The sequence below is a fragment of the Mya arenaria genome, chromosome 16 (assembly GCF_026914265.1).
Source record: "Mya arenaria isolate MELC-2E11 chromosome 16, ASM2691426v1".
In the NCBI taxonomy this organism is placed as follows: Eukaryota; Metazoa; Mollusca; class Bivalvia; order Myida; family Myidae; genus Mya; species Mya arenaria.
Window position 1 is genome coordinate 14,161,131 of NC_069137.1, and position 26,653 is coordinate 14,187,783.

Here is a 26,653-nt window from a genome sequence, read left to right on the forward strand (position 1 = left end):
TGCAAGACCCTGGAATTACACCAATTCCCGTGAAAATGTCTTTATAATCAGATAACACCTGTTGTTTGTTTAACACTTGACCAGTACTTTCACAGGACTGCTTATCAATGGTACATGTCAGTTCGATTAAACCTAGATCTATGGAAGATTTCAGGCTCAATAGAGGCACAGCAGGGATATCTACTACATTAAACCATGTGTTGATTGACCTTTCTTTGTATCTACAATACAACTGAACTTTTCCTAGAACTGGAATACGATTACCTGTATAGGATGTCAATCGTTCAGAGGGGGGCTCTAACGGGGAATTTAAACCTAGCGCTTGAAAATCTTTGCGGGGAAGAATATTTGCTGCGCTTCCTGTGTCAATTTTGAAATTTACAGGACATTGTTTTGGGCCAACGGACAGACAGACTAGTGCACGATCGGTAGAACAAATTGTGCTTACCGTGTCAATGTTGTATTCTTGAATACCACAGATTATCTCCTCATAATTATCGTCAACACTATTCACATTGTTTTTTCCATGCCGGCAACACTTCGCGAAATGATTGTATTTGTGACAGTTATGACACTGTTTCCCTTTTGCCGGGCACGCTCCGAATGTATGTGAAGTTGCACAGTTCATGCACGAGCGTCCTTGTCTCGGTGGTCCTGGTCCCGGTCTTGAAGATGATGTCACTGGTCTGCGTTGTTGCTGACGGCGCTGTATAATCGGCTTGTGTCCAAACGATTTTGATCGACAGACGTCCACGTCCTTATTCATTGAGCGTAGCTGTTCCTGCGAATTCTCGATGTTTTGGGCAGTTTGTATTGCTCTGTCCAGTGTTAAATCAGATCCGATGTTGACGAGTTTTTCACGCAACTTTGCTGAATTGGTTCCAAACACTATTCTGTCTCTAATCATCTCGTCTGTATTTGTAAAATTACAATCCCTTGCGCACATCCTCAAGCGAGTGATGAATGTGTCAATTGTGTCATTCTCTTGCGTTTGATTAAAGAACTTATAACGTGCAAAAATAGGATTTAGTTTTGGTTGTACATACGCTCTGAATCTTTCATAGAATGTACTGAGCTTTTTCGCATCTGTCTCCGAAATGTCTTTCCACGTACAGTGAATATCTCTTCCCCTGTCGCATATCCACAACAGGAAATACGACACTTGCTCTTCTTCTGTTTTCGCCTTCAATGGTCCAGAGAACATCAGCTTCGCGTGACGCTCAAACTTTTCGAATGCTTCTGGCAGATTTGTCGAGTCCCATTCCATGCATGGTGCTTGAATTCCACTAAATTCCATATTTAGTTATTTACTAATGTAAAACTGCTCAAATCAAAATTTAGTTAATCCACAAATAACTTCTGACACCATGTTTTGTTTTCCTTGTTGTAGTGTGTGTGTTCAATGTTCACTAATGTGATTTAATAAATAAGAAACACAAGTGTGCTCTAACTATTTATTATGAACTACACTAAAGTATAGTCTGTTTCTAGAATCTGCAACATGTAAATATCTGCAAACCAGTGATATAAGATTGCTGACAAATGATCAGGTCGCAGATTGTCATATTTCCGTTCGAAATTAATGTTTAATGGCTAAAAGCGTTACTAACGGTTTAAGAAAAATGCATAAAACATCAATTTTTGAGCTTAAACATGCCGAAAATCTGCGATCTGATTGTTTGTCAGCTGTCATATATAACTGGTTTCCATGCATTTTCGCATAAATTGGTTGGTTCAAAGACAAAAAATTAAAAAGTTGTCAAAACGTTCAATCTGTGAGAGTGCAGCTTTAATACATTATAACATTAACCTTGTTTTACATAAACTTGTGCAATAAGGCTTTAAATAACTGGACTTATTTGAATACACGTTGAATTGTGAAAGGTGGAAAACTCTTAAAACCGTTAACAAAATATCCATCGTAAATAGCATCACCATTTCACTCTGGACAACGTTTACGGCATAAAGCTTTGGCAACTTACACAGCAGGTAATCCTTTATCCAATGCTGACCACCTCTAATATACAGGTAGCTTGATCGACCATTGATTATGTGAGGGAAAGGTCAAGATTGCCATTCACTGAACATTTGTTTGCATTTGCGGCGTTCCAGATTATACCTGTTCATTCATTCTTAATTCTGAACTCTGGAGATAACGATTGTGAATTAAAATACAGGACGTACTCATTTCTTTATTTATTATTTAGATAGATCGGGTGTAGTGTCAAGTTTTTCGTTTAAAAAATGGCTCCATTAAGTGGAAAAGTTTGCATTGTAACTGGTGCCACGCGAGGAATCGGTAAAGGGATCGCCCTTCAACTTGCGGAAAAGGGGGCAAAGGTCTACATAACCGGAAGGACGCTGGATCCCCCGAAAGATTCGAGTATCGGCGGCTCGTTACGTGACACTGCACGTGAGATTGAGGCTCGTGGCGGCACGTGTATTCCGGTACAGTGTGATCACTCCAACGACAAGGATATCGAGCAGTTGTTTGAGACTGTTAAACGTGAAAACGATGGACGGTTGGACATTCTCGTGAATAACGCGTATTCTGCTGTTAACGCTATATTTTCATCCATGGGGAAACCTTTTTACGAACAGCCAACGTCAATGTGGGATACTGTTAACAACGTCGGCCTACGGAATCATTATATTTGTTCTGTGCTCGCTTCCCGGCTAATGGTTCCAAGAAAGCAAGGACTGATAGTGAATATCTCTTCCGCTGGCGGTCTACGCTACCTTTTCAACGCCGCTTATGGAATAGGCAAGGAGGCGTGCGATCGTATGGCCGCGGATTGTGGCTTTGAATTACGTAAACAAAACGTCGCATTTGTTAGTCTATGGCCGGGTGCTGTCGGCACGGAGACCGTTCTTGATAAGTTCGGAGGCGGCGCGGCCGACACCATAGACTCGGAAAACGTTCCACAAAGGTATCAAGATAAAAAGAAAATGTTGGAACTTTTCCAAAAGGGCGAGACTCCGGAGTTTGCTGGACAGTGTATTGCGGCCCTCGCCAGCGACCCCGACGTTATGCCAATGAGCGGAAAAATATTGACGACGTTTGACCTAGGACAGAAGTACGGGCTGCAGGACGCCCCTGGTCATGCCCCGATGGACATGCGTTCAATAAAACTTGGACTACTCCAAGGTGGATACACATGGATTGCGGCGCTGACTCCAGGATTTGTGCGTGTCCCTAAATGGCTGCTCTCTCTTGGTGGGAATAAATTCTGAAGTATTGGACATATGACTGACCTTCTCAAATTTACGCATGAGATGAGTTTGTTTATGTATATATTTGCATATAATTGTGATAAAACGAAGTGCAATCCATATTATGGAACGACTTCGTAGCTTCATTGTGTAAGGCCTGGATGGCTTTGACGAAACTTCTGAAGTGATGTCAGATGGAAATTGACGCGCAACTCTTTTTTCTTTTTTTCTTGAACCACTGTCATTGATCATCTCATACTCTATTTGTAAATAATTTGTATTACAAATGATTATTGAAAAACTAGGTCTTTCTTTTATTTTGCCTGCGGTGGTGGAACTATATTAATTGTCCAAAGAAGACTTTGGTTTGATGTAAATGAAACGGCAGTTTAATAACACATTCTATTTAATATTATGGTATATAAGACGCCATTATTCATATAAAAGTTTATTTATGGTGAAAAAGAAGTTTAAAACATCGTGAACAATCTAAATGACAGTGTTGTTGGTGACATCGCTACAGTGCCAACGACGCATTATTTCAACTATTGCCAGGGCGCTTATCGGCTCAATCGAACTCCCCCTCGTCAAATAAAGTTGAGTATTTTTACGAGTAAACACACCTTTCAGCACAATGCTGGTCTCTTATTTTGAATAGGTTGTTCCTAACCACTTACTCAGTGACCTAACAACTAAAAAAATTAGGCCCGAAGACTATTGTCTGAAAAAACTTAACATATCCTAAAAGCTATGTAACGCGCTCGAAAAGCTATCGATAGTAGTCAGTGCATGATTACCTTTAGACATGTGCACGCTTATCTCCCTTGTGACCGTAATTGTCACTTTTTTTTCTTTGTAAGTGTTCTGTCCCTTTGATGCACATCACCAAACAAGAAATAACGAAAATAAAACATAAGATACAGTTTGTTCAATTTAAACGCTCACGTACATACATTATACGTGTTGTATAGTGCTATTTTATGTGAAATAGTTAAAAAGGTGTTAACTCTAACTTCAAAACAACATATTGACTGTTATTTATGATGTCCAGATTGGCTGGCAAAGTTTGTATCGTCACTGGTGCGACCAGGGGCATTGGAAAGGGGATCGCGCTCCAGCTTGCTGAGAAAGGGGCCAAGGTCTACATAACAGGAAGAACATTAGATCCCGTTAAGGGCTCAAAATTTGGCGGGTCCTTGAAGGACACAGCAAGAGAGATTGAGGCCCGTGGAGGAACGTGTATCCCCATACAGTGCGACCATTCTGAAGACGCCGAGATAGAACGTTTGTTTGACATTGTTAAGAGAGAAAACGACAACAGACTGGACGTGTTAGTGAATAATGCATATTCTGCTGCCAATACTATCTTTAATAGCATGGGTGTGAAATTCTGGGACCTTCCCCCATCGATGTGGGATGAAGTGAACAACGTTGGTCTACGAAACCATTATGTATGTTCTGTCTACGCAGCGAAAATTATGGTTCAGCAAAAGAGTGGACTAATTGTGAATATATCTTCAGGAGGTGGCCTGAAATACGTCTTCAACTGTGCATATGGCATTGGAAAGGAAGCCTGTGATCGTATGGCAGCGGACTGCGGATTCGAGTTGAGAAAATTCAACGTTGCCTTCATAAGTCTTTGGCCAGGTTTTGTTGGCACAGAGACGGTCCTAACAAACCTTAGTGAAGCCCTTGAGAAGGAACCAGATGATAAGAGAGCGTCAACGGCTTTGGAAAACTTCAGCGAGGGCGAAACTCCAGAGTTCGTTGGTCAGTGTGTGTCTGGTCTTGCTGTTGACCCAGATATTATGAAAATGAGCGGCAAGATTGTGTTTACTTGCGACCTTGCGAGAAAGTACGGTCTTCATGACATAGAAGGCCATGTGCCTTCTGACTTTACACAGTTCAAGTTCCTGTTGAATATGTCGGGTTACAAAAGACTGGCGGCTTTCGTTCCCGGGTTTCTGCGCTTTCCCAAGTGGATTCTGTGCATTGTAGGAAACAAATTTTACTAAATATTTGCCCACACATTTCATTGTTTACGAACTCACGGGTTGTGGATTACTTACTGTATAGTTGAGTTCAAGTATTTAGCCTCTTAAATGTTATCATTATTGTGTTGTTCGCAAGTTCAGAAGCAAAATGTATGAATAAATAAATATACATATGTGGGGCGTGTTTACACATGTACTTTACGTTCATAAAATGAATAATTACATTTCGACACGTTAGAGAGCAAGTCATTTGCATGGTTAGTTTCACTGATTTATTGTACATGTATTACATTATTATCATGTAATTTATGAACGTTAAATGATTGCATCAAGAATCACCCGCAATTTAATCTAACCATTAAACGTTATTCAACAGTGTCTATCCAATGGTTATTATTTAGTATTGCTAGAGTTACAGTAAAACATTTTGGAAATTAAACATACACACATGTACGAACTGCATGCAGTTCAATACGGTTATACCTAGTTGTATTCCATTCATGTAGTTCAGAACCAACTGCATGCAGTTCAATACGGTTATACCTAGTTGTATTCCATTCATGTAGTTCAGTACCAACTGCATGACCGGAAACACATGAATGATTTTTTTGTTGATATATAAATTGAAAGACAGAACTCAATCAAAATGAAGGCTACATTTTAAGTCAGTAAGAATATGTTACATAAAATTTTATTGATTCACTTTCTGTTCACAATAATACATTCACAGTATAAACTGAGTGTCTATTCTTAAGTCTAAACACCAACAATCTGCTCATCCTCTAATTAGTCGTTCAAACAAACAACAAATTAATAGCATTTTCACTTCAGTTGACAAGATAAAATAATATACAGGTTTGTTCAAGAAATTAAAAAAGTAATATATTGAATGTAAGTCCATATGCATTCGTATATTCAAACATTTTACATATTTCCATTTATTCTGAATATTAAGTATCAGTTGGTATTCGTGTCTTGTAAGTTATGTGTCCGTTGTCTGTTTATCGGCTTCTCGTTGCCTGCGTTTCTGGCGATATATCCACACATTTCCCACAGCCATCGTTAGACCTCCGAGAATGATACCGATCGATCCAAAATAGAACGCCATGTCGTAGCTTCCGAGCATATCCTTGATGAAACCTGAAAGTAACGAGTTCAAAAGGCCATGATTCATGCGATCAATCACAAAACTGAATTTTGTTCATAATAAAGGCAGTGCAAACGTATGATTGTTCACCTTAACAAGGTACGTTTGTCAAACATAATGCCTGGGCGCCGCTTTTTCAAAACATGTGGGAGCTTTGCTTATGGTATTTTAATCAGAACTACATCTTTAACTAATGGTTACAGAACATTTTCAGGAATGTTATGACATACGTTTAGACAGTTAACCAAAGTTTTCATAAGACTCTTAACCGATACCTAGACATCTGACCTACTTTTCAGTGGCAACATATCACTGAAATGTCGTGGTGTTAAGTCAAACAGTTGTCGTGTTAACGTGTAGACACAGTAATCATAAGACTGTTGACCTTGAACTTTAAACAAGTGACCTCAATAACAATAGGGGCCATCTACTAAAGAATCATGCTCCTAGTCAAACTATTGTGCGGACAAAGTTATCATAAGACCGATGATAGTGGCATTAACCTTCGACCCACTAAATGAAAAAACGGAATCAATATGGGTATCTGCTTTTCAATGAAAACCTACCAAGTTTCAATGTCAAGGGTAAAACAGTTGTCGTGTGATGGTGCGGACAAACTTATCATGATACTCTTGACCCTGATATTTAACCTATTGACCTAAAATAACAGGGTCATATACAGGTCAAGCGCAAGCTACCATTGAAGTTTCATGGTCCTAGATTAACCCTTGACAGACCCTTAGACTAGCCATCATTTACAAACGTGTGTGCCCCCTTTTCAAACAAATAAGTTATGTATCTCAGCTAAAATCAAGCAAGCTGCTAATTTAATTTGTTTAGTTTATCATTTAGGTTTGTATATATGCTTAATTTAGGATCTTGGTAAAGCTAATTTTGTCAACAGGTAGATTCCTTCAAAAAAACAACAACAACCGAAGCACATGTACATACCTCCAACAGTTGGTCCAATAAAAGCACTTAAGCCCTGAAAGAGGAGCAGTAGTCCAAAGGAACTTGATAAAGATTTGACCCCAAGAACGTCCACCACCACGACCGACTTCTGTGAGATGTAAGTTCCTGACAAAAAGCCGAACAATCCACTCATCATCGCAAAGTGCCAGAATTGGGTCATTGATGGAATCAGAATGGCGACTGCGGCGTTTCCAAACATGACAGCATTGTAGATTATAAGCCGGTAAGGTTTAACTCTCTTTAGATCAAGCACTGTTGACATTACTACTCTAGCAATGGCGTCAAAAATGCCCAAGATTGACACCAACATTGCACCATCAAGTTGAGGTATACCTTTGTCTTTTGCTAACGCTGGCAAGAATACAAACGTCAAATTGAAAGATAAAATGTATAAAAACAACTGTATACACAAACATGTGAAACCAAAGTTTTTGAAAAGTGAAAGCTCCAAGAGAGGTTTCTTTTCTTTCTTTGTCTTTGGTTTACCCCCAGCTGACTGGGATGGCTGAGAATTCTGTTTTAGTGTTACCATGGCAACTGGTAACAAGTGTCTTTTTGTTGGATTTTCCGCCAGCATCTTTTTGATTCTGGTAAAAAAAAATCTTTGTAAAAGTGTTAGTACGATAAATCATTTTTTCCGGTTCGATTCGCATACAATATTGCCATGTGGTTAGGGAAGGCGAACAATTAAAACTTTTCAAAAGTTCAATTTTTGAAGAACAGTATGGTTTAAGAGCGTGAAATAATTTGCTGTAATAAGGAGTTGAACAAATATTCCGTAAAAATAGTTTTTTTTTATCAGATTTTATCAAAACGAAAATGCTTTTTAGCCAAAATGTGATACAATATTTTTTTATAACCTCCAATATTACAAAAAAAACAACTACAAAAACAACAACATTACTTATATGTCATAGTGACAGGTTATCAAACTTAAAAGAGACGTCTATAAAACATTAAAATAAAAAAAAGTATCCCTTTCGCGATTCATTTTTCTCGTTTATACACATCACATCACTTCTGTCTAATTGAAGTCATTATAAAACAAACAAAAAACTGTCACCCATCATCACCTGTCTGTTTTGATAATTTGCTTCTGCATCTCCAGAGACCTAAACAAAGCGCCGCAAACAAAAAAGTTACTCATGACTCCGGCCAGTATGAGGAACGTTCCTTGAAAGCCGTAATGGTTAAACATGATCTCTACCACTGGAGGAAACACGAAACAGCCGACCCCTATTCCGGAGGTGGCCAAACCAACCGCTACACCTGAAGTTAACATATATTTGTGATAATTGTTTGTTAGGTAAATTAAATAAGTTAACTAGAAAAAATCATTGATCGATTAACACTTTTTTGCATTCAACAGTTGAAAGGATTAAACCAGAAACTTATAAATACCATCAAACACCTGTTCATTTGATTTTAATACACATACATTTTTTTAATCGCAATTTAATGACAACAACAGTTTTGCTCTGATATATTAAGTGTTGTTATTAAAAACTTAAAAAACTCTGATAAAAGTCTCTCAAGTTAGGTATCATGTTTTTATTCTTAAAATTCGCAGACTTCTTTGATTGAGTAAAACTTATAAATAAAATTATCATTCTCATTCATCACAGGTTTGATAATGATAAATCTAAACGCATAGCATCATCACTCTGGTTTACGAGAATGATAATGATAAGAATGGATGCTTATATAAAGAAGGTTGGATATGTAGTGCAAATCAATACACCAATGCATACTGTCAGTAGTTTTACCTCTTCGTTTGTTGAAGTAGTAGCCAACCATGATGAGACTGGGGGCATACACGAAGGCCCTGCCCACTCCCCCTAGTACCCCGTACGTCAGGTATAGATAAGGCAGGTCGGGCATGAAGGCCGATATCAGCACACCCAGGGTACAGATCACCGAGCCCATTTAGATTTATATTAGGATATCATCTAACGATTTAGGGAAGGATACTCCACCCTGTCCCTTTTCAGCCCTTATAAATGGAGACCAGTATGGGCACTCATTTGCTTTGTTTAATTAAAAGCTTTAGACTATATAATGTTATATAAATACATACTTACTTTACATAGTTGTCTGTTGAAACCTACTTTGACTTCAATTCAGCACAATTCCTAAAATACTCGGTTATATTCATAATGTTTAGATTATTCACTTCAAGTTACAATATGCACTTTTTGTCCATGTGAAGTTCTGTGTCCCTTTTCGGCAGCACCATGGCCTTTTTAAAACATAGCTTAAACCTTATTTATAAGTACATGTGGTTACTTTGAAAATATACACACAGACAAACCCGTAGTGAGTGGCCACCTTTGGGAAAAGGTCAAAGTGGGTGCTTTAGACAGGTGACCACTTAAATCAGGTGGGGAATTTCCTCAACTAAAGCTTTGTTTAAACAGGGGTCTATTATATATATATATATTTTTATATGCGAAATAAGCGGCTTTCATTACATAGTATAATGTTTCATTACTATCTATTGCTGTTATGTTCAACCTTGACATTCAAAGACGTCCAGAAACAATTGTAGTTAACATATTATTATTTCAAAATTATGAATAGAATACAATTGATATATGTTTAAACATGTACATACATTTATGCACTTTTTTCAAAATCAAAGTATTGCAATTATTTGTTCATGATAAAGCATCTTTTGTGGAGCTCAAACCTTCAACCTCTCAATTGAAATACAACCATACCTACTCAACACAGACATTTTAACAAGTGCACAAAAGGTTACTTGTAATTATTACAATACAATGCATACCAAATACCAATTTAATCTATGATGAATGTGCTATATGATTACCAGAACATCTCACCCATGGCATGCCTTAGTGTTGAGAACAGTGAGAGTGCCCAGGCAGTTTCGGTGGCCGAGCGGTTGAACTTCTCTTTAAACTGCAGGTAAAACACGCCACTGGACCGATCGAATCCTCCTGCGTGTAAAGCAAGCCAGAATTGTAGTTATTGCACAGAAACTGCAAAACACATTTTTTTGTAAAGAAAAAAATATAAAATGTTCATAATTAGAATAAGGCATACGGAATATGTATATTAAACAAAGATGTCACTATGCATACGGACAAGTTTAAATAATTGAAAAAAAAACGCAATTAAGCAAGCATGATGCTGAAGTGTTTGCATTAATTCTATATTTAGTTTACACCCCAAGACTTTACAACACATGATTTTTTTTTTAATTAGACTTTTATTTTTTTTTACCAGGTTTAGATCATTACTACATAGTTTAAATGTTGAGCAAAGCCCAAAAACACATTATACCAGTGCATGACTTGCGTGTTTGGGCGTCTTTTGACCTCACCCACTAATTCAAATATTGGCAGACTCACCCATGATCACATGAACCATGAACGCTCCGAAGACAATCATCCACCCCCATCCTCCATCCTGCACCTTATCTTCGTCCATCTCTAAAAAACAATTAATCTCCTCCACATCTTCACCTGATCTTTCATCTTAAGGACCTTTCCCTCCATTGGTGGTAAATTCGCCATTGGATTCTTTACTTTGCAGTGGTATGTCTTCATCACACGGTTTGTCTATTGTTTTGTCCATTTTCACCATCTCTTTGCCTTGCTTTCACCTGAGAGTATATTAAAACAATCATTATTGATATACAAAAATCATTATTGACTTACGATAATGTTTACGCGTACTTGTTCTAAATCGTAACAACATGTGAGCAGAAAGTCGGGAAGAGTTTTGGCATGTTTCATAACAGTTTTAAAATGTTCGTGCATTCATCAAACTTCATAACAGAACATTCATGTCTCCTCAGCCCCCACCACTCATTGTTTTGATCAAAAACTGAAAGTGATCAGGATCAATGATTGCCTCCATTGGCCATGATGTAGATCTTACAGATGATGCTAAGAAACAACTTAAGTCATACTTTGAAATATGACTTTAAATATATATGGAATGTTTTAAGACCACTTCCAGATATCTCTAAGTCTTACCTTTATAAATTTAGCCAACAAAGAGCACGGTAAGACAATTTAATGTAACTTAATTGTTTGCAATGCGGAGATATTTGAAAGCTGTGCGTTAATACCAATCAACAGCCAATCACCATCGATTCTCTGATCAATTACAAAACATATGATCACGTGATTGATCACTATTGCTCTTTTGGGTCACATGACCCGCGTGGAAGCAACACCTCTTGTTGTGTGAAATGGATACAAGGCTTCAATCAAGCTAAAGGGTATTCTTTGATGAAAGTATTTGCAGCCATTTAATTACGCAATAAGTCAACTGGAGTGTTGTTGTATGACATTAATGGACAACATGAAACCTATTTCATATGATAAACTATATTTTTGAAAGCCAAAAGTCCTTAATTAAAAACAATGCTACAATGCAAAATGGAAATCATGGGAACTTAAAATAAAACTAATGAATAATATATATATATATATATATATATATATATATATATATATATATATATATATATATATATATATATATATATATATATATATAATAAAATACTAGACATAAAATATCCCTACATGAATGAATTAACTTTATTGGAAATAGTGGTCAGATGCAGAAATTAATATTATTGTGCTGATTAACTGGCTTTATTCAGAGTAAAATTTGGTGACTATTCGTCAAAAAGTTAAGGAGAATTACGTCCCACCAGAGTTCCGAGACGTCCGACTTTTCTAAGAAGCCGATTATATGACGATATTTACTCTCGAGCCCGCCCCGCCCCCCTCCTCCGGACAAATTTACTCAAAGGGCAAATATGTGCATATAAACGTGCCGCAAATCCCGTTGTGTACACATTTGCACTGTTTATGAAGGTGGGCTTAATTTACCCCCGTGAGTATTTCATGTCAATAAATGCAAAATTTTACACCCCCATCCCACCCTTGGGGGATATTTCAATTTTTCATGATTATAAAAAAACAACAACAAAGGAAGGCAATTGTTACAGGGACAACTTTTTTCGTCAGTCATACTTTTAAGAAATTATTCGTCATATATTATAAGTTATGTATACAAAATACAATTAATTAATATAATTATTTTAAATTTAACGAACTTCTTCTAATGATGTACTGGCATACATCCGACATTGTTTTCGATGGAAATTGGCCGTGCAGTTCCGAATGGTAACATTCAAGTGTCTCAAAGACTATCTTACAGTATTTCGAGTCCCGGCCTTGGGATATGTGAGTTTGGTTGGTGGTCACCAAGCCGGACAAGTGGGGTTTCTCCTGGCACTCGGGTGTACCCAAAACGCAAGACCACACTGTCTCGCAACTTCTTGCCAACGAGAGTGACTTAGCATAAGTTAATATAACTTTCTTCACACTCGTTGTAATCAATATAAGATGCAGGCAAATAGAATGATACTTCAGTATACACATATCAGTCATTGGTATACATGCATTTAATAAATTCATAAATTCAACAAATCAATATGCAACACACGGTAAACTCGCTGAAGTACAATCTCATTAAAATCATATCGTGACGTTCACTTCATTTCATTACGTTAGCGTAACGTCGTGAAGCGTGTATTGGGGATCTGATTTTAATGACATTGGTTGAAGTAAATAGTAGAATAACATTATTTACATACTTTGATAATCCTTTTCTCAAAGTAGTATATTCAAGAGTAACACCAAAGAAAAATTATGCCATTCTTATGACTCCATGAATAATAGTTTTATGGAAAATTGAGAATATAGATTCAAGCCGTGTAAGGGTTAAATATGGACTTGTTTACGCCACAATAACCACTGTTATCAGTGTTATCATGCTGACCACTGACCAATCTTACATACCGAATAAATTATCAGTATTCTGACACAGGAAATATACAGAATTAAAATAAAACAGGGGCAAATCCATGAGTTGGCATTAGAGGGGGCGTAACCTTTCTGCAATGCGCCCCTCCGGCCAAACCAAGATTTATTTAGTTTAAAAAGATTTGTTGGTACTCCCGCAAGACAATGTTAACAATTTCTAGTCCGAAAGAGTGCATTTTGGACATACTGATTACTTTTCTTCTCCTTTGTAAAAACAAAAAGTAAACTTTGACGATTTAGGGGGCGGGGGGAGGGGGTGGGGGAGACGCCCCCCTGGATCTTCTAGTGTAAAGTCGTCTGTGTTACATTGTTAAGGTAGTTCGCGTAGAGTTTTGTTTTCGCAAGAAGTATGCATAACCAGCATAACAATGAATGATAAACATATTTAGCAACTTTTATATTCATTCCAAACGCGTTAACTTTTTATATTACTTCAAGCGCAAAACATACTCGATAGCGCCACCACTAGGGCAACAGCGCCACCACTTTTATAAATATGTACATTTTTCCTTTTTAAGAAGTGCTTATCAGTTTTGTTGTGTTCCGGCATAGGTACTATACATAATAGTTATGATTGCATGCGTGAGAATGTTCTTACGGGGTGTGTAAGCACCGAAATGTACTTGCTATGCAATCAGATCTCAAAATATGCACAAGTCCGATTCGGGAGAAAAGCTGCTGACACCACAGTTTCTACAATATTGAAACGAAATTGTAACCTGCCTGCAGTAGAAGTGATCTTACACGGTACCACATTCTCCGATTTTCGAAATATGTCCGTTAAATGAAATTATCAAATAAAATATAAATCATACTCACGTTTGTTCATGTAAACATAGGGCACAGCTCCACCACGGAAGTATCGACAGCTCTTTTTCTTTGCACAACCGTAAATTGGTGGAGCTGGCGTTTAGAGGCCGTGTATAAGCATACGATGGTTTCAATAAGAATCCCTTGCAATTCAAATATTAATTGTCAACACAGTGTCTACTGAATGGTTATTATTAACTCTTTGCTAGAGCTACAGAAAAATATTTTGGAAATCAAACAAAAGCTTGATACCAACTCAAGTAGTTCAAAACCTGCTGCATGTAGAACCTGCTGCAGGTAGTTCAAAACCAGCTGCATGTAGTTCAATTCCAGCTGCATGTAGCTCAATACCAGCTGCATGTAGTTCAAAACCAGCTGCATGTAGATCAATACCAGCTGCATGTGGGTCAATACCAGCTGTATGTAGTTCAATACCTGCTGCGTGCAGTTCAATACCAGCTGCATGTAGTTTAATACCTACTGCATTGAATTGAAAACCTACTGAATGAAGTTCAAGTTATACTGCAGGTAGTTCAATACCAGCTCATGTAGTTCAATAATGCTACACGTAGTTCAATACCTACCGAATGTAGTTCAATATCAGATGCAAGTTATTCAATACCTGCTACATCGAGTTCAATACATAATGCATGTATTTCTATACCGACACACGTAGTTCAGAAATGCTACATGTAGTTCAATACCTACTTCAACACATGGTGCATGTAGTTCAATACCTACTTCAAAACCTGGTGCATGTAGTTCAGTACCTACTTCAACACCTGGTGCATGTAGTTCAGTACCTACTTCAACACCTGGTGCATGTAGTTCAATACCTACTTCAAAACCTGGTGCATGTAGTTCAATACCTGGTGCATGTAGTTCAAAACCTGCTGCATGTAGGTTAATACTAACGACACGGAGTTCAATACCTGATGCAAGAAATTCAAAACCGACTCACGTAGTGCAATACATGCTTTATTTAGTTCAATACATAATGCATCTTGTTCAATACCCGCTCACGTAGATCGTTGCCTGCTACATGAAGTTTAATACATAATGCATGCCTGCTACATGAAGTTCAATACTTAGTTCATTACCTGCTACATATACTAGTAGTTCAAATCCTCTTCCGATACCTACTGCATGTAGTTAATTATCTACTGCACGTATAGCAATACCGACTCACGTAGTTCATTACCTGCTACAAGTAGTTCAATACCGACTAACGTAGTTCAATATCTGCTACATATAGTAAAAATCTCCTCCGACACCTACTGCATGTATTTAATTACCTACAGCACGTATAGCAATACTAACGTAGTTCAGTAACTACTGAACGTATAAAAATACCGACTCACGTAGTTCATTACCTGCTACAAGTAGTTCAATACCGACTAACGTAGTTCATTACCTGCTACATATAGTTAAAATCGTCTTCCGATACCTACTGCATGTAGTTAAAATCCTCCTCCGATACCTACTGGATGTAGTTAAAATCCTCCTCCGATACCTACTGCATGTAGTTAATTACGTACTGCACGTAGTTCAATAACTACTCCTTTTGGTTCAGTATGTAATGCACGTAGTTTAATACCTGCTAAATGTAGTTTAATACCTACTTCGATACCTGCTCTATATAGATCAATACACACTGCACAAAGTTTATAACTTGCTACATGGAAATCAATACATTTTTCAATACCAACTGCATGTAGTTCAATACCTACTACAATACCTACTACATGTAGTACAATACCAGCTGCAAATTGTTCAATACCAGATGCATGTAGTTCAATGCCAAGGACACGTAGTTCAATACCTACTGCACGTAGTTCAACACCTACTGTAATTTGGTCAATACTGACTCACGTAGTTCAAAACCTCCTGCAACTATTTAAAAAAGGCCAGTTTGGGCAGACATGCAATCGCAGTATCCCCTAAGAGAAATGTCCAGTAATTAAATTGCCCATCAGCACCAGCATCAGCAGCATCGGCGGCGGCGGCGGCGGCGGCGGCGGCGGCGGCGGCGGCGGCGGCGGCGGCGGCGGCGGCAGCAGCAGCAGCAGTAGCAGTAGCAGTAGCAGTAGTAGTAGTAGTAGTAGTAGTAGTAGCCGTATTGATAGATTGATGGTTGAAGTGGCTGCGGCAGCAGCGGTGGCTACATAGATTGCAATTGATGCAGCAATAGTACAAACTACAAACTGTACTGTATCCGTGTAGAGGGTGGTAGCATTTTAAAGCATTTATTATTATTATTAGAACTTAAACTCGGAATGCACGTTTAAACGATACAGTCAAAATTTGTTTTGATTCATTAAATTGATTTATGGACCAATCATAAACAGAGACTTTTTTTAATCGGTTTGATATTATTTTTATTCTATTCTATTTTTTTTAAAATTACTTTGAATAGTAAGCATACTGCAACAGACAAACGCTCATTTAAAAGGGAATTTTCTGTATAATTTTGATCGGCAAAATGGAACTTTTCCTGCCTGAGCAGTTGGTCTTCATACATCAATGCTATCTTGCCATTATTAAAAGTACGTTGTATTACATCTTCAATGTGAAATATGAACATGAAGACGTCTACAATTGAAATAAACATGACTATGCATAAATACGGATATACATATATGTACAATATTAACATGTAGCGATTGAAAGAACGTATCAATAGCCATAAGATCTCATTTTTCATTAACACATCATCTCAAAATGGTAAAACTCGATAACATATTATGATATGTAAATCACGGTTATTACGATAACATCTATTCGGATATGATGAGTATTTCTGTCATTTGTCCTTGAACTTCAGAATTTACTCCCACCAAGAGAGAGCAGCCATTTTGGGACGCGCACAAATCCTGGAGTCAGCGCCGAAATCCAGGTGTGTCCGCCCTGTAGTAGCCCCCGTTTCATCGAGCGAATGTCCGTCGGAGAATGGCCGGGGGTGTCCTGAAGCCCGTATCTCTGTTTAAGGTCAAACGTCGTCAGTACTTTTCCTGTCATTGCCATTAAGTCAGGGTCAATGGCGAGGGCTGCAATACATTGTCCAGCAAACTCCGGAGTCTCGCCCTTTTGGAATATGTCTAACCATTTCTTTCTATCTTGGATCCCTGCAGGAACCTTGTTAGAGTCTATTTTTTCAGCCTCGTCGTCTCCATATTTTTTAAGAACGTACTCCGTGCCGACGGCACCAGGCCATAAACTAACAAACGCGACGTTTTGCTTACGCAGTTCAAAGCCGCAGTCAGCCGCCATGCGATCGCACGCCTCCTTGCCTATTCCATAAGCGGCATTGAAAAGGTATCGTAGGCCGCCAGCGGAAGAGATATTTACTATCAGTCCTTGTTTTCTTGCAACCATTAGCCGGGAAGCGAGCACGGAACAAATATAATGATTCCGTAGGCCTACGTTGTTAACAGTATCCCACATTGACGTTGGCTGTTCGTAAAAAGGTTTACCCATGGATGAAAATATAGCGTTAACAGCAGAATACGCGTTATTCACGAGAATGTCCAACCGTCCATCGTTTTCACGTTTAACAGTCTCAAATAACTGCTCGATATCCTTGTCATTAGAGTGATCACACTGAACTGGAATGCACGTGCCGCCACGAGCCTCAATTCCACGTGCAGTGTCACGTAACGAGCCGCCGATGCTCGAGTCTTTCGGGGAATCCAGCGTCCTTCCGGTAATGTAGACCTTTGCCCCCTTTTCCGCAAGTTGAAGGGCGATCCCTTTACCGATTCCACGAGTAGCACCAGTAACAATGCATACCTTGTCGCTTAGTAAAGCCATGGTGTTGAAATTCTCAGTTTTTTTCTTTCACGAGAAACTAGACACTGACCACGACTTATACCAGTGTATATAATATTAAAGATAAAGGAAGGAGTATGCCCTGAATGTAACTATCGTTATCTCTGACTGCATGCACAGGTCTAATCTAGAACAACAAGAATGTAAATAAAGTGTGTATATTAACTGACAATATTGGCGTCTTTTAGTACAGCAGTAGGCTGTCAAGTTACAGTATTATTTTGTTAGCATGTGATAAAACAGGAGGTTAGTAGGACGCACGTACAATATAGGACAGAAGTCGCCCGCAGCCGACAGCAGTGCCAAACTAGAGGCTCGTCTAAACGATTAAATTTCACTAAACACGGCCCATTTTCGATCTGGACCTACATGTAGACCTACAAAGAAGAAGATAAAACCCATTCTTCAAAACTGACCTCTATATTATAGGGACAAACAATTTGCGTGTATAATTTTGCGTACAAGATACAAGATACAATAATCTTTATTTAAAGTCGGGTGTGTGTAAACAAGAGAGGGGGGTTGGGGGGGGGGCTGGATCTTCTAGAGTTAAGCCGTCTGTGTTCCATGTATACTATTTTTATCATATATTAAGGTCAAAGGTTGTCTTAATGTGGGCATGTCTACCGTCTATGTCTACAGCGGAACTAAATGATGTATACAAAGGAATTTTTTGTCAATGATACTAGTAGTCTAGTAGACATTAAGTGTATCCATTATTCATAAAAATACAACATTCTTTATAAAAAGAAGTTGAAAAACATCGTGAGAAATGTAAATGACAGTGATGTTGTCATCACTTAACGAGCACCGCAGCTGCTGCTGCCATGCTGCTAGTTATTTAAAAGGACACAATCTAGGTTGATGTAATTTTATTTTCATTTGTTAATGCATTACATTGTTAAACGTATTTCCCGTCAATGATAAAAACAAACAACAACGTACGATTTGAGTACAGAACAAAAAATATTAACCTTTATTAATTATTTAGTGTTTTTATTTATAGCTACGTCACAGACCACATATTCCTCAGTTAAAAGGCGCCATGATATCGCTTGTGTTTTTTTTTTTATCTTCACACAAATCCTATGCATTTTAAATTTTGCTTCGATCATTGGATTGTTTGCAAATCATCTTGACCAAATGTTTCATATATCGCATTTGCAGAGTTGGTTTCAATATTTGGTTGATTATACATGTATCAATATATTATCATTTATAAGCATACGATTGTTGCAATAAGAATCACTTCCAATTCAAATATTAATTGTTATTCAACAAAGTGTCTACTGAATGGTTATTATTTACTATTTGCTAGAGCTACAGTAAAACATTTTGGAAATCAAACAAAAGCTTGATACCAACAGACGTAGTTCAAGACCTGCTGCATGTAGAACCTGCTGCATGTAGAACCAGCTGCATGTAGTTCAATACCTGCTGTATGTAATTCAATACCAGCTGCATGTAGATCAATACCAGCTGCATGTGGTTCAATACCAGCTGCAAGTAGTTCAATACCAGCTGCATGTAGATCAATACAAGCTGCGTGTAGTTCTATACCAGCTGCATGCAGTTTAATACCTACTGCATTGAATTGAAAACCTACTGAATGAAGTTCAATACCTACACAATGTAGTTCAATACCAGATGCAAGTAATTCAATACCTGCTTCATCGAGTTCAATACATAATGCATGTATTTCTATACCGACACGCGTAGTTCAGAAATGCTACATGTAGTTCAATACCTACTTCAATACCTGCTTCATGTAGTTTAGTACCTACTTCAACACCTGGTGCATGTAATTCAATACCTACTTCAACACCTGGTGCATGTAATTCAATACCTACTTCAACACCTGGTGCATGTAATTCAATACATACTTCAACACCTGGTGCATGTAATTCAATACATACTTCAACACCTGGTGCATGTAATTCAATACCTACTTCAACACCTGGTGCATGTAATTCAATACCTACTTCAACACCTGGTGCATGTAATTCAATACCTACTTCAACACCTGGTGCATGTAATTCAATACCTACTTCAACACCTGGTGCATGTAATTCAATACCTACTTCAACACCAGGTGCATGTAATTCAATACCTTCTTCAACACCTGGTGCATGTAGTTCAGTACCTACTATAACACCTGGTGCATGTAGTTCAATACCTTCTTCAACACCTGGTGCATGTAGAGGAACATGTAGTTCAATACCGACTTCAACACCTGGTGCATGTAATTCAGTACCGACTTCAACATCTGAAACATGTAGATCAGTGCCGACTTCAACACCTGGTGCATGTAGTTCAATACCTACTTCAACACCTGGTGCATGTAGTTCAACACCTACTTCATCCCCTGATGCATGTAGTTCAGTACCAACTTCAACGCCTGGTGCATGTAGTTCAGTACCGACTTCAACACATGGTGCATGAAGTTCAGTACCTACTTCAACACCTGGTGAATGTAGTTCAGTACCTACTTCATCACCTAGTGAATGTAGTTCAGTACCTACTTCAACACCTGGTTCATTTAGTTCGATCAGTACCTACTTCAAGACCTGGTGCATGTAGTTCAATAACTACTTCAACACCTGGTGCATGTAGTTCAATACCGACTTCAAGACCTGGTCCATGTAGTTCAGTACCGACTTCAACACATAGTGCATTTAGTTCAGTACCGATTTCAAGACCTGGTGTATGTAGCTCAATACTTACTTCAACACCTGGTGCATGTAAATCAATACCTTCATCAACACCTGGTGCATGTAGCTCAATACCTTTTGTGAACACATGGTGCATGTATGTCAAAACCTACATCAACACCTGTTGCATGTATGTCAATACCTTTTCTCAACACTTGGTGCATGTAGTTCAATACCTACTTCAACACCTTGTGCATGTAGTACAATACCTCCTTCAATACCTGGTGCATGTAGTTCAATACCTACTTCAACACCTGGTGCATGTAGTTCAATGCCGACTTCAACACCTGGTGCATGTAGTTCAATACCTTTTTTCAACACCTGTTGCATGTAGTTCAGTACCAACTTCAACACCTGGTGCATGTAGTTCAATACATACTTCAACACCTGGTGCATGTTGTTCAATACATACTTCAACACCTGGTGCATGTAGTTCAATACCTTTTTTCAACACCTGTTGCATGTAGTTCAGTACCAACTTCAACACCTGATGCATGTAGTTCAGTACCGACTTCAACACCTGGTGCATGTAGTTCAGTACCTACTTCAACACCTGGTGAATGTAGCTCAGTACCTTCTTCATCACCTGGTTCATATATTTCAGTACCTACTTCAACACCTGGTGCATGTAGTTCAATACCTACTTCAACACCTGGTGCATGTAGTTCAGTACCTACTTCAACACCTGGTGAATGTAGCTCAGTACCTTCTTCATCACCTGGTTCATATATTTCATTACCTACTTCAACACCTGGTGCATATAGTTCAATCCTTTTTTTAACACCTGGTGCATGTAGTTCAACACCTACTTTAACACCTGGTGCATGTAGTTCAATACCGACTTCAACACCTGGTGCATGTAGTTCAATACCTTTTGTGAACACCTGGTGCATGTAGTTCAAAACCTACTTTAACACCTGTTGCATGTAGTTCAATACCTTTTTTCAACACCTGGTGCATGTAGTTCAATACCTTTTTTCAACAACTTGTGCATGTAGTTCAATACCGACTTCAATACCTGGTGCATGTAGTTCAGTACCTACTTCAACACCTGGTGCATGTAGTTCAATACCTTCTTCAACACCTGGTGCATGTAGTTCAATACCTACTTCAACACCTGTTGCATGTATTTCAATACCTACTTCAACACCTGGTCCATGTTGTTCAATACCTACTTCAACACCTGGTGCATGTAGTTCAATACCTTTTTTCAACACCAGGTGCATGTAGTTCAATACCTACTTCAACACCTGGTGCATGTAGTTCAGTACCTACTTCGACACCTGGTGCATGTAGTTCAGTACCTACTTCAACACCTGGTGCATGTAGTTCAATATTGACTTCAACACCTGGTGAATGTAGTGCAATACCGACCTTAACACCTGGTGCATGTATTTCAATACTGTTTTTCAACACCTGGTGCATGTAGTTCAATACTTACATCACTACCTGGTGCATGTAGTTCAGTACCTACTTCAACACCAGTGCATGTAGTTCAATACCTACTTCAACACCTGGTGCATGTAGTTCATTACCTACTTTAATACCTGGTGCATATAGTTCAATACCGACTTCAGCACCTGGTGAATGTAGTGCAATACCGACCTTAACACCTGGTGCATGTAGTTCAATACTGTTTTTCAACACCTGGTGCATGTAGTTCAATACTTACATCAACACCTGGTGCATGTAGTTCAGTACCTACTTCAACACCTGGTGCATGTAGTTCAATACCTACTTCAACACCTGGTGCATGTAGTTCATTACCTACTTTAATACCTGATGCATGTAGTTCAATACCGACTTCAGCACCTGGTGAATATAGTGCAATACCTACTTCAACACCTGGTGCATGTAATTCAATACCTACTTCAACACCTGGTGCATGTAATTCAATACCTACTTCAACACCAGGTGCATGTAATTCAATACCTTCTTCAACACCTGGTGCATGTAGTTCAGTACCTACTTTAACACCTGGTGCATGTAGTTCAATACCTTCTTCAACACCTGGTGCATGTAGAGGAACATGTAGTTCAATACCGACTTCAACACCTGGTGCATGTAATTCAGTACCGACTTCAACATCTGAAACATGTAGATCAGTGCCGACTTCAACACCTGGTGCATGTAGTTCAATACCTACTTCAACACCTGGTGCATGTAGTTCAACACCTACTTCATCCCCTGATGCATGTAGTTCAGTACCAACTTCAACGCCTGGTGCATGTAGTTCAGTACCGACTTCAACACATGGTGCATGAAGTTCAGTACCTACTTCAACACCTGGTGAATGTAGTTCAGTACCTACTTCATCACCTAGTGAATGTAGTTCAGTACCTACTTCAACACCTGGTTCATTTAGTTCGATCAGTACCTACTTCAAGACCTGGTGCATGTAGTTCAATAACTACTTCAACACCTGGTGCATGTAGTTCAATACCGACTTCAAGACCTGGTCCATGTAGTTCAGTACCGACTTCAACACATAGTGCATTTAGTTCAGTACCGATTTCAAGACCTGGTGTATGTAGCTCAATACTTACTTCAACACCTGGTGCATGTAAATCAATACCTTCATCAACACCTGGTGCATGTAGCTCAATACCTTTTGTGAACACATGGTGCATGTATGTCAAAACCTACATCAACACCTGTTGCATGTATGTCAATACCTTTTCTCAACACTTGGTGCATGTAGTTCAATACCTACTTCAACACCTTGTGCATGTAGTACAATACCTCCTTCAATACCTGGTGCATGTAGTTCAATACCTACTTCAACACCTGGTGCATGTAGTTCAATGCCGACTTCAACACCTGGTGCATGTAGTTCAATACCTTTTTTCAACACCTGTTGCATGTAGTTCAGTACCAACTTCAACACCTGGTGCATGTAGTTCAATACATACTTCAACACCTGGTGCATGTTGTTCAATACATACTTCAACACCTGGTGCATGTAGTTCAATACCTTTTTTCAACACCTGCTGCATGTAGTTCAGTACCAACTTCAACACCTGATGCATGTAGTTCAGTACCGACTTCAACACCTGGTGCATGTAGTTCAGTACCTACTTCAACACCTGGTGAATGTAGCTCAGTACCTTCTTCATCACCTGGTTCATATATTTCAGTACCTACTTCAACACCTGGTGCATGTAGTTCAATACCTACTTCAACACCTGGTGCATGTAGTTCAGTACCTACTTCAACACCTGGTGAATGTAGCTCAGTACCTTCTTCATCACCTGGTTCATATATTTCATTACCTACTTCAACACCTGGTGCATATAGTTCAATCCTTTTTTTAACACCTGGTGCATGTAGTTCAACACCTACTTTAACACCTGGTGCATGTAGTTCAATACCGACTTCAACACCTGGTGCATGTAGTTCAATACCTTTTGTGAACACCTGGTGCATGTAGTTCAAAACCTACTTTAACACCTGTTGCATGTAGTTCAATACCTTTTTTCAACACCTGGTGCATGTAGTTCAATACCTTTTTTCAACAACTTGTGCATGTAGTTCAATACCGACTTCAATACCTGGTGCATGTAGTTCAGTACCTACTTCAACACCTGGTGCATGTAGTTCAATACCTTCTTCAACACCTGGTGCATGTAGTTCAATACCTACTTCAACACCTGTTGCATGTATTTCAATACCTACTTCAACACCTGGTCCATGTTGTTCAATACCTACTTCAACACCTGGTGCATGTAGTTCAATACCTTTTTTCAACACCAGGTGCATGTAGTTCAATACCTACTTCAACACCTGGTGCATGTAGTTCAGTACCTACTTCGACACCTGGTGCATGTAGTTCAGTACCTACTTCAACACCTGGTGCATGTAGTTCAATATTGACTTCAACACCTGGTGAATGTAGTGCAATACCGACCTTAACACCTGGTGCATGTATTTCAATACTGTTTTTCAACACCTGGTGCATGTAGTTCAATACTTACATCACTACCTGGTGCATGTAGTTCAGTACCTACTTCAACACCAGTGCATGTAGTTCAATACCTACTTCAACACCTGGTGCATGTAGTTCATTACCTACTTTAATACCTGGTGCATATAGTTCAATACCGACTTCAGCACCTGGTGAATGTAGTGCAATACCGACCTTAACACCTGGTGCATGTAGTTCAATACTGTTTTTCAACACCTGGTGCATGTAGTTCAATACTTACATCAACACCTGGTGCATGTAGTTCAGTACCTACTTCAACACCTGGTGCATGTAGTTCAATACCTACTTCAACACCTGGTGCATGTAGTTCATTACCTACTTTAATACCTGATGCATGTAGTTCAATACCGACTTCAGCACCTGGTGAATATAGTGCAATACCGACCTTAACACCTGGTGCATGTAGTTCAATACTTTTTTTCAACACCTGGTGCATTTAGTTCAATACCTACTTGAACACCTGGTGCATGTTGTTCAAAACCTACTTTAACACCTGGTGCATGTAGTTCAATACTATTTTTCAAAACCTGGTGCATGCAGTTCAATACCTACTTCAACACCAGGTGCATGTAGTTCAGTACCTACTTTAACACCTGGTGCATTTAGTTCAGTACCTACTTCAACACCTGGTGCATGTAGTGTTATACCTTTTTTCAACACCTGGTGCATGTAGTTCAATACCTACTTCAACACCTGGTGCATGTAGTTCAATACCTGTTGCATGTTGTTTAAAACCTGATGCATGTAGTTCAATACCTTCTTCAACACCTGGTGCATGTATTGCAATATCTTCTTCAACACCTTGTGGATGTAGTTCAATACCGACTTCAACGCCTGGTCCATGTAGTTCAGTACCGACTTCAAAACCTGATGCATGTAGTTCAATACTTACTTCAACATCTGGTGCATGTAGTTCAATGCCTACTTCAACACTTTGTACATGTAGTTCAATACCTGTTGCACGTTGTTTAAAAACAGGTGCATGTAGTTTTATACCTACTTCAACACCTGGTGCATGTAGTTCAATACCTACTTCAACACCTGGTACATGAACTTCAATACCTACTTCAACACCTGGTGCATGTAGTTCGATACCTACTTCAACACCTGGTACATGAACTTCAATACCTACTTCAACACCTGGTGCATGTAGTTCGATACCTTCTTCAACACCTGGTGCATGTAGTTCAATACCTACTTCAACACCTGGTACATGAACTTCAATGCCTACTTCAACACCTGGTGCATGTAGTTCGATACCTACTTCAACACCTGGTGCATATAGTTCAATACCTTTTTTGAACACCTGGTGCATGTAGTTCAATACCTACTTTAAGACCTGGTGCATGTAGTTCAATACCTTTTTTCAACACCTGGTGCATGTAGTTCAGTACCTTTTTTCAACACCGTGTGCATGTAGTTCAATACTTACTTCAATACCTGGTGCATATTGTTCAATACATACTTCAATACCTGGTGCATGTAGTTCAATACTTTTTATTAAGACCTGGTGCATGAAGTTCAATACCGACTTCAACACCTGGTGAATGTAGTGCAATACCGATCTTAACACCTGGTGCATGTAGCTCAATACTTTTTATCAACATCTGGTGCATGTAGTTAAATACTTACTTCAACACCTGGTCCATGTTGTTCAATACCTACTTCAACACCTGGTGCATGTAGTTCAATACCTTTTTCAACACCAGGTGCATGTAGTTCAATACCTACTTCAACACCTGGTGAATGTAGTTCAGTACCTACTTCAACACCTGGTGCATGTAGTTCAGTACCTACTTCAACACCTGGTGCATGTAGTTCAATACCTTCTTCAACACCTGGTGCATGTAGTTCAATACTTACTTCAACACCTGTTGCATGTATTTCAATACCTACTTCAACACCTGGTCCATGTTGTTCAATACCTACTTCAACACCTGGTGCATGTAGTTCAATACCTTTTTTCAACACCAGGTGCATGTAGTTCAATACCTACTTCAACACCTGGTGCATGTAGTTCAATACCTTCTTCAACACCTGGTGCATGTAGTTCAATACCTACTTCAATACCTGATACATGTAGTTCAATACTTTTTTCAACACCTGGTGCATGAAGTTCA

At 38.8% G+C, this 26,653-nt stretch overlaps 4 protein-coding genes across 4 annotated transcripts; 2 read left to right on the forward strand and 2 right to left on the reverse strand.

The window, feature by feature from the left end:
- The first annotated feature begins 2,174 nt into the window (after positions 1 to 2,174).
- Positions 2,175 to 3,514, forward strand: LOC128222446 (dehydrogenase/reductase SDR family member 1-like). Its single transcript, XM_052931453.1, has one exon. The coding sequence runs from the start codon at positions 2,245 to 2,247 to the stop codon at positions 3,232 to 3,234; it is 990 nt and encodes a 329-aa protein (XP_052787413.1). The 5' UTR covers positions 2,175 to 2,244; the 3' UTR covers positions 3,235 to 3,514.
- A 575-nt stretch (positions 3,515 to 4,089) lies between these two features.
- LOC128222289 (dehydrogenase/reductase SDR family member 1-like) lies at positions 4,090 to 5,645 on the forward strand. The gene has a single exon (XM_052931256.1). The coding sequence runs from the start codon at positions 4,254 to 4,256 to the stop codon at positions 5,226 to 5,228; it is 975 nt and encodes a 324-aa protein (XP_052787216.1). The 5' UTR covers positions 4,090 to 4,253; the 3' UTR covers positions 5,229 to 5,645.
- A 544-nt stretch (positions 5,646 to 6,189) lies between these two features.
- LOC128221418 (monocarboxylate transporter 12-like) lies at positions 6,190 to 14,474 on the reverse strand. The gene is made up of 7 exons (XM_052930030.1): positions 14,282 to 14,474; positions 10,701 to 10,781; positions 10,170 to 10,286; positions 9,093 to 9,254; positions 8,400 to 8,595; positions 7,306 to 7,913; positions 6,190 to 6,347 (listed from the first exon to the last, which is right to left on the reverse strand). Exons 1-7 carry the CDS (start codon positions 14,472 to 14,474, stop codon positions 6,190 to 6,192), a joined length of 1,515 nt encoding a protein of 504 aa, XP_052785990.1.
- A 1,905-nt stretch (positions 14,475 to 16,379) lies between these two features.
- On the reverse strand, positions 16,380 to 17,865 carry LOC128222533 (dehydrogenase/reductase SDR family member 1-like). Its single transcript, XM_052931582.1, has one exon. It carries the CDS (start codon positions 17,817 to 17,819, stop codon positions 16,830 to 16,832), a length of 990 nt encoding a protein of 329 aa, XP_052787542.1. The 5' UTR covers positions 17,820 to 17,865; the 3' UTR covers positions 16,380 to 16,829.
- Between the last annotated feature and the right edge of the window lie 8,788 nt (positions 17,866 to 26,653).

What these genes read in the sequence shown, in the direction of transcription:
- LOC128222533 (XM_052931582.1), bottom strand. Translation starts at nt 17,819, where the DNA reads ATGGCTTTACTAAGCGACAAGGTATGCATTGTTACTGGTGCTACTCGT.
- LOC128222289 (XM_052931256.1), top strand. Translation starts at nt 4,254, where the DNA reads ATGATGTCCAGATTGGCTGGCAAAGTTTGTATCGTCACTGGTGCGACC.
- LOC128222446 (XM_052931453.1), top strand. Translation starts at nt 2,245, where the DNA reads ATGGCTCCATTAAGTGGAAAAGTTTGCATTGTAACTGGTGCCACGCGA.
- LOC128221418 (XM_052930030.1), bottom strand. Translation starts at nt 14,474, where the DNA reads ATGCAGCTGGTATTGAACTGCACGCAGCAGGTATTGAACTACATACAG. An exon ending in GCAGGTTCTACATGCAGCAG is followed by an intron (nt 10,782 to 14,281) that starts GTTTTGAACTAC and finishes ATTGTTTTTTAG; the next exon opens with AGATGGACGAAGATAAGGTG. An exon ending in CTACTTCAACAAACGAAGAG is followed by an intron (nt 8,596 to 9,092) that starts GTAAAACTACTG and finishes TGTTAACTTCAG; the next exon opens with GTGTAGCGGTTGGTTTGGCC.